Source organism: Ranitomeya variabilis, chromosome 2 (genome assembly GCF_051348905.1).
Source record: "Ranitomeya variabilis isolate aRanVar5 chromosome 2, aRanVar5.hap1, whole genome shotgun sequence".
Lineage (NCBI taxonomy): Eukaryota > Metazoa > Chordata > Amphibia > Anura > Dendrobatidae > Ranitomeya > Ranitomeya variabilis.
The window spans coordinates 1,067,566,722-1,067,580,068 of record NC_135233.1 but is presented as its reverse complement, the minus strand read 5'-3'; the positions used below and the strand labels follow the sequence as shown (position 1 = coordinate 1,067,580,068).

Genomic DNA, 13,347 nt, shown 5'->3' with positions numbered 1-13,347 from the left:
CGGCCGGCTCTTCATCGCTGCGCTTCTTGCGGAGCTTTCTGACATGCATGTGATCATTTCACCTGGAGCCTCTCGCATCTTGTAAAAAGTCTAGAGAGTCGGGGCACAACCTCAAAGGTTCAGCGCTGCACTTTGGAGCTGTGCAGTGTGACAATGTGACATAAAAGATGGAGCCCCCCGACATGTTGGAGCCCCCCACCGGAGCAGACAGTACATGTCCCACAGTGGGGCTCCCAGGGCCCCTCCATCGCTCTGCTCTGCATGTCCACACTCTTTGCTTCTTTCCTTCAAATGATTTCCTTTTTTTTTCTGCTTTGCAAAGTAATTTTGTTTTCACAATCTTTGTTCTAGACATTCCTCTCCTTGACTTTTCTTTCCAGATTTTGTTTCCTCTCCTGTTTGCCATGTACCCCTTCTTTCGTATCGGGAACTTCCCCTCCTACCCTTCTCCATTTTGGTAAGATCATGTTCTCTCGGCAGTCCTGCATTTGCGATGATGAATTTAGAGATCTGTAGGTTACAGGAAACCGGTCAACCAAGTAACGGGCGGCGTGAAATCGCCCAATTAGGAGAGTGTATCCGAGTGCCCTGATCTGCTCCCCACACTCAGAGGGTGAGTGCTGGTAATCCGGCGGAGCTGGAAGGAGACACTCACTGGACACGTCTTCCCTTTCCAAGAAAATAATCTATTGTGTAAAAGAGTGTGTGTGTATATATATATATATATATATATATATATATATATATATATATATATATATATATATATATATATATATATATATATATATATATATATATATATATATATATACACAATTAGTATCATTTTTATATACACCGGATCCACCATTCACAACGGTTGATGTAACAGCTCACCTCCTCCTCCTGTACAGTGACTGATAACACCTCTATATACAGTAGATAACACAGGATCCAGCATTCACAATAGGTGATGTCACAGCTCACCTCCTCCTCCTGTGCAATGACTGATAACACCTCTATATACAGTAGATAACACAGGATCCATTATTCACAATAGGTGATGTCACAGCTCACCTCCTCCTCCTGTACAATGACTGATAACACCTCTATATACAGTAGATAACACAGGATCCATTATTCACAATAGGTGATGTCACAGCTCACCTCCTCCGCCTCCTGTACAGTGTTTTCTGTAATGGGGGGTGCTTTCTGTCTCTACAGCAGATTCCCAGCCCTGGGGTGATGTTTCTGCTGGGTTGTCCATGATCAGCGCTGGTATCGCCCAGTGCAGGAAATGTGTGTAGTGGCCTCTGTCTAGGGTTATATGTGTGACTAGTGATAATGTAACATCTGTCCTGAAGGCAAGTTGCACCTAGGTGTTAATAGGTACTTCCTTGGGACTAGTAGAAACTGTGTCTCCATATCTCACTAGGAGGTCTAGCTTGGGCCAAGAAGAAAGGTAACATATAGTTACAAATTATTATATAAAGTTATAAATTTAGGCTGCAGACAGAGAATTGTGTTCACATGATGGGGGCAGCCTAAAGCTGGTGTGATCTAATCTACACTCGTCCTATCCTCAGGGAGCAGAAAGCAACTACCAGTTAGATAATTTCTGTAAGTTTCTCCTCTTTATTTTATACTGTTTTGCATAAGTTGTATGTCTTTTTATTATCATATTTTTATACCTTTTTCTTATTGTAAGCATTGAACCTTTTGTTAAAGTATAAAACTTTAACAAGTTGAACCTTGAATGTTCTAAAAGAATCCATATCATATGTGTGAGCCTTATAAGTGATAGACATATTTTATTAGTATTCTTAGTTCCGGGACTCATCGCCCGTGTATTCGATGAGTGGTGGCAGCGTGTATGAGCGGGGGTGTGGTCTGGGTCGGTGTGTGATTTATGCTCCCATTACAGCATAGGTCAGAGGTTGAATGCTGGACTGAGAGTGGGAAGATAGATTAACCCTTGCAGGCACAACCCCAAGTCATTTGTGAGAGCAGGCACATGACGAATAAGTGACACCACGGAGAAGGGATCCATGACACCACCATCTGAATTGTGTCCATGTATCTTAGGTGTAATGTGTGTCTACCATAAACTCCCTTTATATTCAGTGTTAATCTTTTATTATTTAACATATTTTTACAGAACATTGTTGTTACTTTGCTCCAAATCTGTTCCAGGACATAAATGATAAAATACTGACTTCCTGCAGCCACCACTAGAGGGAGCAGTGAGCTTGTGTATGCTGTGAGCCTTGTAGTAAAGCTTTATGCAGTGAGCTCCCTCTAGTGGAGGCGGCATGGAGGGAACTGTTATTTATGGTCAGTATGTGCCAGTTTTGACCTCCTCTGGGGCCATTTGCTCCCCCCCCAGCTCAGCCCGTCCTCCCACAGTGAGCCCAGCGCGGCCCGTCCTCCCCGGTGAGCCCAGCGCGGCCCGTCCTCCCACAGTGAGCCCAGCGCGGCCCGTCCTCCCCAGCGCGGCCCGTCCTCCCCGGTGAGCTCTGGTGGCTCCATGCCGGCTTCCTCTCTAGTCGATGACACGGCTGAGTTCGTTCTATATCATTTATCTGCTGCTCCATCGTTTCCAGCTTTCTTCTCCAATTTCTTTGAGAATCGCGTAGATGACCATACCCTAGGCGTGCCCTTACTATAGTGACTGTGGGGAGGTCTGCATGCGGCCCTTAGTGCATCGCGGCCCCCCACATATGGCTGCATCGGACATTTAGGTTATTGCCAGTTAAGCAGTTTCCCAGAGTATCCAAGGTCTCGGTACACGGATGATGAACTCTCTGCTTTTCCTCGTTCAGCTCCCTCCGAACTCAGCTTTGATGATGTGCTGTCTACCTCAGAAAACCTTTCCCACCCCACTGCCAGCAGACCAAAGATGCCGGGCAAGAGACCCCCGGGACGCTTCAATGGTCTACCATCTGTAAGTACCGTTTTAAAGGGGATGCTGGGTTTAAGGAGAACTGTTTGGTTTTATTTGGGTGGGTACGGACAAGGCAAATGGTCTACGACATCCTCAGATAATCTCCTCCGTGAGGGCACCGATTGCTGACCGAAGTGGCCACAGCGCTAGGAAAGAGAAATGCTATGGCGGCCACAGAGATGAACATCGATGTCACGTTCCCAGCACTGCCGCTACTTCAGTCTGGTGGTCTGGTCTCCTGTGAGATGATCCCCTTTAATTCCTGGATAAGGTCAGACTAATGGCCGTCTACTTATTTGTTGCAGCAAAACAAAGACTTGACTGAGGAGCCGAAGGCGCATCATGTGGTAGAGGAGGAAAGTGCCAAACCGTCGACGCCGGATGTAAAGAAGGTATCCAGTGGTGTGCGCTGCGACATGAAGGGCTCGTCCTATCACCTGCCCGTACGCCAGGAGAAGAGCTACATGTATGATCGCCGGGGGTCTGACCTTTGTGAATGGAGCAGTACTGAGCATGTGCGACCATTGCTCCATTCACGGTCGCACATGCTCAGTACGGCTGCATTCACAGAGGGGACTTTGTGCATCTCGTTTTTGTAGTCTGTTGAGGTCCTGACAGTCGGATCCGCCCCACCACCTTGATCCCTGTAGATTTTTTGTCTGCTGAGCACATTAGTCGCGCTGTTCCAGGTGTCATTAGGTCTCCATCCGCTCATGTATGTGATCAGACGACTGCAGCGGCTTCCATTGTTTTTGTAATATACCTTTTATTCCATCATTTCAGCCATCGGTGATCGGAGCATCCATGTCTATCTTCTCACCCATGTCGGCCGTGTCCAGGCCGGGCCTAGCTCCCCTCAGCCCCGTGGTGACCGACGTCAAACCAAAGCTTGATTTTGTGGATGGGAAAAAGAGCGAGGTGGAGGAGTTACGAGCACAGATCGGCGAGCTGCTGACCATAGTAGATGCGCTCAGGAAAGAACATAGGTACCGGAGACGGTCTGTTATACTAGTCTGTGTAATGAGGCGGTGAGAAGGCAGGAGGATCTCACAAGATGCAAAGGTCTGATCTCTGGAGGTCTGCGAGGTCCGTGGGAAGAGATGGCGGCACTGGGCTGTGCTGCTTCATGCTCTCCACCTTTTCCGTGACACATGGGTTTATTTGTTTTTTGTGCTGTTCCCAGAATATTGCAGCTAGAACGTTGATCCTGATGTCTTATGTGATATGAACCTTTTGCACTTTTCGTCCTAGGAATGAGCTGGATAAAATAAAGCGGGATCTAGAGGAGGAGCGGATGCTGCGCAGCAGTTTAGAAGTGAGTGAGGTTGGCAGTCTCGTCTAAACTACGACCCTAGGGTCAGATAACAACATATAATGAGCACCGTGATTGTTCTTGGCCACTTCCTTGCTTTACCGTGCATTGTGTAATGTAGCGTTGTGGTCCCTGTGCAGAGGTCCCTGTGCAGACGTCCCTGTAACACAAAGTATTTGCAAAGTGTAAATGATACAATGGTACATGAATTATAAATCTGAAACTTGTGGTGTGCATTTGTAGTCAGCCCCCTCATTCAGTGCTTTGTAGGACCACTGTTCACTGCAGTTACTGCTGCCAGTCTTTTGGGGTCTGTCTCTACCAGCTTTGCACATCTACAGGTGACATTTTTGCTCCTTCTTTTTTGCACACTCGCTCTCACTCAGTGAGATTGGCTGCAGGGGTCTGTGATAAGAAATATTCTAGTCTTGTCACAACTCAACTGGGCAGTTCACACACATAACTGTACTTTGATGTAAACCGTCCATTGTAGCTCTGGCAGCATGTTTAGAGTCGTTGTCCTGCTGGAAGGTGAACCTACACTCCAGTCTCAAAGTTTTATGCAGCCTCTAACAGATTATCCTCCAGGATCGCCCTGTATTTAGCTCCATCCATCTTCCTATCAGCTCTGATCAGCTCCCCGGCCCCTGCTGAAGAAAAGCCTCCCCACAGCATGATGCTGCCACCACCATGTGTGACAGTGGGGATGGTGTTTTCAGGGTGATGTGCAGCGTTAGTTTTACGCCATACATTGCGATTTGTATTTAGCCCAAAAAGTCCCACTTTGGTCTCATCTGACCACAGAACCTTCTTCCTTAGCTCTTTGTGTCCCCTTTCATTTTTGAAAACTGCAAATGGGACTTTTTATGCCTTGCTGTCAGAAATAGTTTTTTTTTTTCTTGCCACTCTTCCATAAAGGCCAGATTTGTGGCATATACGACTAATAATTGTCCTGTGGACAGATTCTCCCACCTGAGCTGTGGATCTCTGCTGCTCCTCCACAGGGTCCATGGGCCTCTTGGCTGCTTTTCTGATTAGTACTCTCCTTGCTTGGATTGTCAGGTTAGGTGGATGGCCAGATATTGGTAGATTTGCGACACTGCCATACTCCTTCCATATTTGGATTGAACAGTTTTGTTAGATGTCTAGATCTCAGGCTACTCGTTTATCACCAAACCCTGCTTTACTCTTCTCCACAACTTTATCCCCGACTTGTCTGGTGTGTTCCTTGGTTTTCATGATGTTGTTTGATCCCTAATGTTCTCACACAAACCTCCGATGCCTTCACAGAACAGCTGTAGTTACACTGAGAATAAGTTACACAGGTGGACTCTGTTCACTTATTATGTCATTTCCGGGGTTATCTGGTCACTCCGGATTTTATGCAAGTGTGTGAATACAAATGCACCTCACAATGTTCACGGATTTATATTTTTAAATAATTAAAAACTCATGTATTTCCTCTACACTTAACAAATACTTGATTCTTTGTGTTGGTTTATCACAATAAAATATATTTACCGTGTTTTTCGGACTATAAGACGCACCGGACCGTAAGACGCACCTAGGTTTTAGAGGAGGAAATTAGGAGAAAAAAATTACAGCAAAAAACATGGTGAATTCTGTACTTAATATCTCTTATCCAGGTATATATGGTCCCCTCATCCCTATCCTGGTATGCATGTCCCCTCATCCCCAACCTGGTATGCATGGCCCCCTCATCCCCAACCTGTTATGCATGGCCCCCTCATCCCCAACCTGTTATGCATGGCCCCCTCATCCCCAACCTGGTATACATGGCCTTTTCATCCCTATCCTGGCAGGAAGGGTCCCCTCATCCCTATCCTGGCAGCAATGATTGCCCTCATCCCTATCATAGTATGCATGACCCCCATCTCGTCCAAGTATGCATGGCCCTATCACTATTCTGGTATGATTAGCCCCACCCCCCAACCTGGTATGCATGACCCATCAGAAAACATTAAAAAAACCAAACCATTACACTTACCTTCCCGGTGCTCCCTCACAGCAGCATCTTGTTCTGATGCCAGCAGCTGCTTTATGCTTGAAAGCAGGGACGTCATGCGCTGCTCACAAGCAGAGCTCAGCTGCCGGAATACTCGCCGCTCTGCACGCCAGGACTGTGTGCGCGGAGAGCAGTGAGTATTCATTGCTCTTCAGTAGCGCACACAGTGTCAGTCACCGGCTTCCCGCAATGGGCGTGGAATGCAGTGAATATTCATTTCTCTTTAGCAGCGGGCACAGGAGTTAGCCGGAGCCTCCTGTGTGTGACCCGCTGCCCCGTTGATGCCGCTCCCCCTCCTACCTACCACAGCCAGAACTAGTATAGCCAGACTATAAGACGCACCCCCCATTTTCAGAGGAACAAAATGCGTCTTATAGTCCGGAAAATACGGTACATTTTTAACTTTTTCAAGGCCCTGTCTATCCAGACCATATTGATTCGAGTTTTTGTCTAATATCGGGTCACAGATCTGTCACCCCAGGTAACTCGTTCTCGTTTTATCCCCCGCAGAGTGAAGTCGACAAGCTGAAAAAGGCCGTACATTTGTCGTGAGGCGCCCGGTTCCTGCAACCTCTAAGTCCCGTTTTTTTTTCTTGTTCTTTTTCCCCACATTCACAGAAGCATAATTAAACCTATTACAATGGACTACATTTTTTTTTTTTTCCTTCCAGAAAATAATTTGCATAATTCCTTATTTTTTATTATTTTTTTTTTTTTTTTAAATGCCAATATGATATAAGGGGCCTTACCGTCTTACTGTGCCGGAGCCGCCATCCTCCTGTGCATAACTGGGTTTGCTTGAATATACTACTGAACTTGTATGTATAGAGAGGGATTTGTGTATCAGACTTTTATTAAATACGTATAATTGTAATTTTATATATAAAAAAACAAACAAAAAACCTATCCCTGAATAAGGGGGATATCTATTTTTTTTTTTTTGTGCAAATTATGTGTAATATAATCCTATCAGGGGTCTCCATATAGCCTTAGAGCATCGCTAGCTGATATTTTCCTATGCCCGGAAGGGGGAAATATATTGATGATTTTTTTTTTTTTTTGTATATTTTAGCTTTTTCTTACCCAGAATCACCCACGGTTGTGCCTGCGCGCATCTCGAGTATTAATAACAAGCTGTGTATAATTAGATTTATATGAATTGGCTCTGTTAATGTACTGTATGTTGGAAGCATCTCATATATGCATTTTTTTTTTTTAAATATATATATCTGGCCATCAAGTCACTTGCACTAGGATGTATACAAGGGATCGTGTTGGGGTGCATCCGTCGTGAGATGGGTGCACGGTAATCAGGGGAGGTGCTGCTAAAAGTTAGCTCCAGGGTGCCAACAGGTGTACTGCACTGGCCATTGTGCATGGTGTACTGTCCCTTTAAATGACTATATCATTTCTCAGTTTTCAAGAGCTCTGCTCGAATGTGATCACATTTAAAGGGGTTGGGGAGGAGGACTATTCATGGTTATGATAGGTCAAATCAATGACGGTCTGCCGCTCGGGACCCTTAGTTGTTATAGGGTCCCCAGAACGGCCACTACACAATCGTATGCGTTGTGCATCCTGGATATTGATTCCCCACCAATCAGATATTGATTACCTATCCTAAGGGTATAAGAGCCGCTCCACCCTCACCTTTTATGAATTGCTATTCAATAGCAGCAAGCAGAGATTTTGAAAATGGTGAAATTGATGATGCAGGAACCCTTTGTTTGAGGGTCTGGCATAGGGGAGACCTTCTGATGCATCCTTTAGAATTAACCTTTTCAGTGCCTGCCCCCGTTTAGAGCGCGGCGTTCGCACTCTGCACTTACAGCGGACTACTCCCGAATTCACCCAGAAATCTCATCGCCTCCCACTTAGTTCCCTTCCTCCTCCTCCTCTTTTGTGAAGACGAGACCTGCCTCCCTAACCCCGGGCCATGGAGACTGTTCAGCACTATGCAATACTTTATACGCCTATCTTAACCCTTTCCCAATGATAAATGTAAAATCCGTTATTCCCACTTCATCGAGATTCAGAAATTATATATATTTTATTAAAAAAAATAAATTTAAAAAAGTTCAATCTCCAGACAAGTAAACGAATGATCAATATGTGTGATTGTCTATAGGGGGCGCGGGAAATCGGCCATCAATGTTCTGTCCAGATTTGTATTTCATGCTATGGTCACCTTAAAGGGCATGTCCATCCCCAGTGAATAGAAGTCTGAGTTGCCCTCTTCCCTTTTTTTATTTAGCTGAAGATTCTCCACCTTTTACCACCCTATTGTATTTCTGGTACACAATTCTGAGTCGATTAATTACCTTTCTTTGGGAGAGGTTGGTCATGGCTCCATATTCCCTGTAAACACCCTTTTCAGTGTTAATATTCTGGCTTCCTTTAGCTGCCACTAGGGGGAGCACACTGTTATAATCCACCTGTAACTTGTATGCACTGAGCTCGGAAGCTCCCTCTAGTGGTGACTGCACAAAGCCAGAATTTTATCATTTCTCTTTTTTTCTATGCATGGGATTTAGAGCTCGGAATACAGATGTTAAGGAATTAATTCGACTTTTTTTTTTTTTTTATAGGATTTTATATTTACTGGGGATTTTTTTTTTCTTTTAATGGTCCATGCTCAATAATTAAAATTCTAAGCGATCTACTGCTATCCGAAGTCAGAGCTGTAACTGCTGTCTCTTAATAGAGTCAGTGGCTGTGATGTAAAATACAGATAGGGCCCTGAGGACAATGTGCTGGGATTTGTAGTTTCCTTGCAAGGCCACGGGTCGCTTATCTCAGGCTGGTTCTGTAAGCAGGAATTTGCATGTAGACAATCAGTATCTGTGATATTAATATACGATATAATGGCCTTTTTTTTTTTTTTTTCATGTAGCAATAAATTTGATAAAGTGCAATGGGGGGGGATGGCTAAAGTCATTATTTTGTAAGCTGCTATGAATGTTTCCAGCCACAGGAGGCGCCGCGTTAATGTCCGTTTTATGTCCGTTGTGAATACCGAACATTCCAGATCCCGCGAAGCTGCTTATGTCAGCGCATCGAAATGACTGTTTACAGGTGCTGTAATATAATGCATGCTTTCAGGGCAGGTAATAAAATGATTGACTTTTCCACAAGCGCCTCTCGTCTTCATTCACCTCCCTTTCGGAGAGAGACCCCCTCTCCTCTGTGTTGCCCCTTCTTCTTTCCAGGGGTCGTCCACTACTTAAACGCAACAGTCCCTATTGAGAAGAAAAACGACTTCTACTCTCCTCCTCATAACAGGGACATCGGTTCGGCGTGACGTTTTAGCACAAGAACGCTTCAGTCAGTCAGCGGCTGGTAATGGGCTGCAGCGCTCGCACCTCTCCAGGACGTCTGGGGAAATTGTGAGCTAAGCAGCTCACCAACAGCCACTTTTTTGGCTCATATTACAATGTCGCACTTCGCCGACATAACTGGAACCACACCAGTCCAGGAGGTGATTATAGACTTTGGGGGTTGTGCAAATTTTTGGGACAATCCCTTTAATTAACAGATGGCCACATGACATTTTAAGGAAGATTTGTTGGATGAGATAAAAAAAAAATAAAAATGGCTTTTTTTTTTTTTTTTTTTTTTCAAGAAACAGCGCCACCCCTGGTCTAAGGGTTGTGTCTGATAATGCAGCTCAGGTGAATGAAGTTCAACCATAGGACCAAAATGGCAAACTTTTTGTTTTCTAATTTTTCTACAATCCTTTTAAAGGCAGATTAAATGGAATCTTCCCTACTCTGGGGATTGTCCAGTTATCTCGGCATCATTCAGCACTTGTTTGGGCAGCTTCTAGAAGTATAATTAGTACCGTAGTGTGTTCAATCATTTATTTATTCTTCTACATTGGCAGCTTATTATATTATAATATATATACAAATATAATAATAAATATATCAAATTATATATAGTATTAATAGAAAGTAGAAACTGTTCCATTCGGGTCACCTAATGGGTGCACAGCATGTATACGTTTCGAACATGCTAATTGTCTCTTCAAAGAAAACTAGAACGCTCGCGCCACCAATTGGAAGTTGAAATCTTAAAAGTCAATATTGACCCTTTAACAAGCCTTGACACATAACTTGGGATAAACGCTAAACCAGGATCTGTTTGCAGATAGTGTTTCGGGATGTTGCCCCTCATCAGCGTAAAGTGTGAGATCTGATTTGGCTAGATGAGGCGTCTGACCGGGATCCAACGTTTCTCTTTTATGGATAGTGACATACCAAGACTGACATGCCAGTGTGAGCCTCACACCTGGACAAACCAGATCTCACGCTTTGCACTGACGAGGGGCAACACCCAGAAACAGTGTCTGCAAACTGAGTTTCTGGTTTGGCTTTTTTCTTAAGTCATACTTCAAGGCTCGTTAAAGGGTCGATGTTGAATGTTCGGATTGCTACTTCTAATAGGTGGCACTAGAGTTCCAGTCAGCTTCCTCTCTAAAGAGGCAATTTGCATATTTAATTTCCCCGAGGAGCATTGACATGACGTATAAGTCTCCTCACTCTGACATGCCACGCTTGGCATGTCACTCTCCACAAGGAGAAACGTTGCCCATTAGCTTTCCAACGGCATACTTGAATCCAAGAAAAATCGCCATCTCACATATTCTATGTGCACAGTTCACAGAACACAAACTGAGCAGAATCTCTCAAGTTTTTGAGAAGAATTTGGGCAGTTTTTGCTCAGTTTCTCCTCCAAAACCTCTGTAAAAGTGGCTAAGAACAGGTATTTTTTTCAAAATAAGGACAAAGATGACAACGACAACAAACCTAAAGTATTGGGCAATACGTTTCTGGTCCTTAATCAAAGCTTGTATAATAATGTAACTGTTAAATAGACATAATCCCTTTAAGTGGGCACAGTATGCATAACTAATCACAAAACATCAAAAAACCTAAATGAGGGAAAAAAACAGCTTTAAAATATGTATTTGATAATGAAGAAATAAATCTGACCTAGGATTTAAACTTTTCAGGGGGGGAAGTATGAAGCATTAGAATCCAGGAGAAATAAACGTCGATGACTTTAGGGTTATTTTTCTTGGATGCCAGGTATATGGCGGTATTATTTGGGTATTTTATTTGAAAAGTTCTGTTCGCCCCTTCCCACCGCGGCCAATTACTAATTTTTATTTTGGTTTCCTTTTATCCTCCCCTTCTTTCCAAGAGCCATATCTTTTTATTTTATTTTTTCTGTCCACTTAGACTTATGAGTGCTGTTTTTTTTTTTTGCGGGACAAGATGCACTTTTGAATGACAGCAGCCCAAACATGCTGCTGGTCTGGACTGTCAAGTTTCAGGAAGACTGGAAATGGAGACAGTCCTGGATAAAGAACATGCAACCATTAATGTACCTTTTCGTCACATGCGTTTTTAAGTATAACAGTGGATGTTATACACCAAGGGGCAATGGGGCTGAATGATTACCCTGAATTCAATGATTAATGTGGGACTCAATCATTTTCCGTATATTATAGAGCAGTGCTCCCCAATTCCGGTCCTCAAGAGCCACCAACAGGTCATGTATTCAGGATTTCCTTCGTATTGCACAGGTGATGGAATTCTTGCCTTTCCAGGTAATGCGATTATCACCTGGGCAATACTAAGGAAATCCTGAAAACATGACCTGTTGGTGGCTCTTGAGGACCGGAGTTGGGGAACACTGTTAGAGTATAATAGTCTGACAACTAAGTGATTGATATGAGGGAATTTTTTTGTGAATCCCTACAGAAAACTCCATCAAAACCAAGAAATAAGTCGAGTGCAAGTTGCTGTACGTGCAATGTGTAAGAGCACGTTCACACTGTGGACATTTAACAGACAAAACCTAACATTAAAAAAACATAAGTGAATAAATAGTACATGTAAATAACATAGGATAATTAATACTCTTGTGATCAAAAAAATGTTTAAAAGCCATCTCACTGCGACAAGGTGTTCCTAATCAGGACGGACCTAACCTCTAGTATTAAAACATCACCTTGTGTTATCCAATCTCAATGTAGATGGGGTCAGAGAAGGACCCAGGCCTGACTGTGCAGACACTTGGCCATGGGACGTTATATAGACAGCGGTATATTGTCTTTCCGCTGTCTCCAACATCATGTCCTCCCTCTATCTGATGCATGTAGAAAAGCCGCGGAGACACCATCACATGTTTCTCAACGCAGTGATCCAGAACACTGCCCCCATCCCTTGTGGGAAATATGCAAATGCATGTAGAAAAGCCGTGTAGACACCATCACGTGTTTCTCAACGCAAGAAATGAATAGCCAGGTCTTTCACCGGGAAGGAACAACCACGGGAAGGGCAGCATCCAATAAAGGAAAACCACCTATACCAAAACATGGTATCCATCCACAGACAGCTGTTTCGGGGTGTTTGCCCCTCATCAGTGTGGAGTAGGAAACTGGCTATTAGGAGCAGTGCCCAGTGGTTTTCCTTTATTGGATGCTGCCCTTCCCGTAGTTGTTCCTTCCCGGTGAAAGACCTGGCTATTCATTGCTTGCGTTGAGAAACACGTGATGGTGTCTCCGTGGCTTTTCTACATGCATTTGCATATTTCCCACAAGGGATGGGGGCAGTGTTCTGGATCACTGCGTTGAGAAACACGTGATGGTGTCTCCGCGGTGTTGGATGTTTTGATCTCCCCGAGGTCATTCATCCTTATGTTCATACTCCCTCTATCTGAAACTGAACCTGTCAAAAACCGAACTCCTTGTGTTTCCTCCCTCCACTAAAATACCTATGCCCAACATTACCATTTCCATGTGTGGTTCTACCATTATTCCCCAGCAACACGCCCGCTGCCTTGGGGTCATACTTGATTCTGAGCTTTCTTTCACCCCGCCACATCCGATCACTGGCTCTCTCTAGTCATCTATACCTCAAAACCATTTCTAGAATTCGACCTTTCCTTACTTTCCAATCTGCAAAAACTCTTACTGTAGCTCTTATTCATTCTCGTCTGGCCTATTGTAACGCTCTACTAGTCGGTCTCCCTCTTACCAAACTCCCTCCTCTCCAATCTGTCCTGAATGCTGCA

At 44.1% G+C, this 13,347-nt stretch overlaps 1 protein-coding gene across 4 annotated transcripts in view; it reads left to right on the top strand.

Moving 5' to 3' along the window:
- The window catches only part of CD2AP (CD2 associated protein), a 79,875-nt gene extending 70,477 nt beyond the window's left edge, over nucleotides 1-9,398 (top strand). For all 4 annotated transcript variants that reach the window (XM_077291539.1, XM_077291541.1, XM_077291540.1 and 1 more), the window contains 5 exons: nucleotides 2,805-2,926; nucleotides 3,232-3,318; nucleotides 3,710-3,912; nucleotides 4,178-4,241; nucleotides 6,775-9,398. In XM_077291539.1, coding sequence (XP_077147654.1) covers nucleotides 2,805-2,926; nucleotides 3,232-3,318; nucleotides 3,710-3,912; nucleotides 4,178-4,241; nucleotides 6,775-6,816 — 518 coding nt within the window. In that variant the 3' untranslated portion in view covers nucleotides 6,817-9,398. The remainder of the gene's footprint in view (nucleotides 1-2,804; nucleotides 2,927-3,231; nucleotides 3,319-3,709; nucleotides 3,913-4,177; nucleotides 4,242-6,774) is intronic.
- Nucleotides 9,399-13,347: the final 3,949 nt, after the last annotated feature.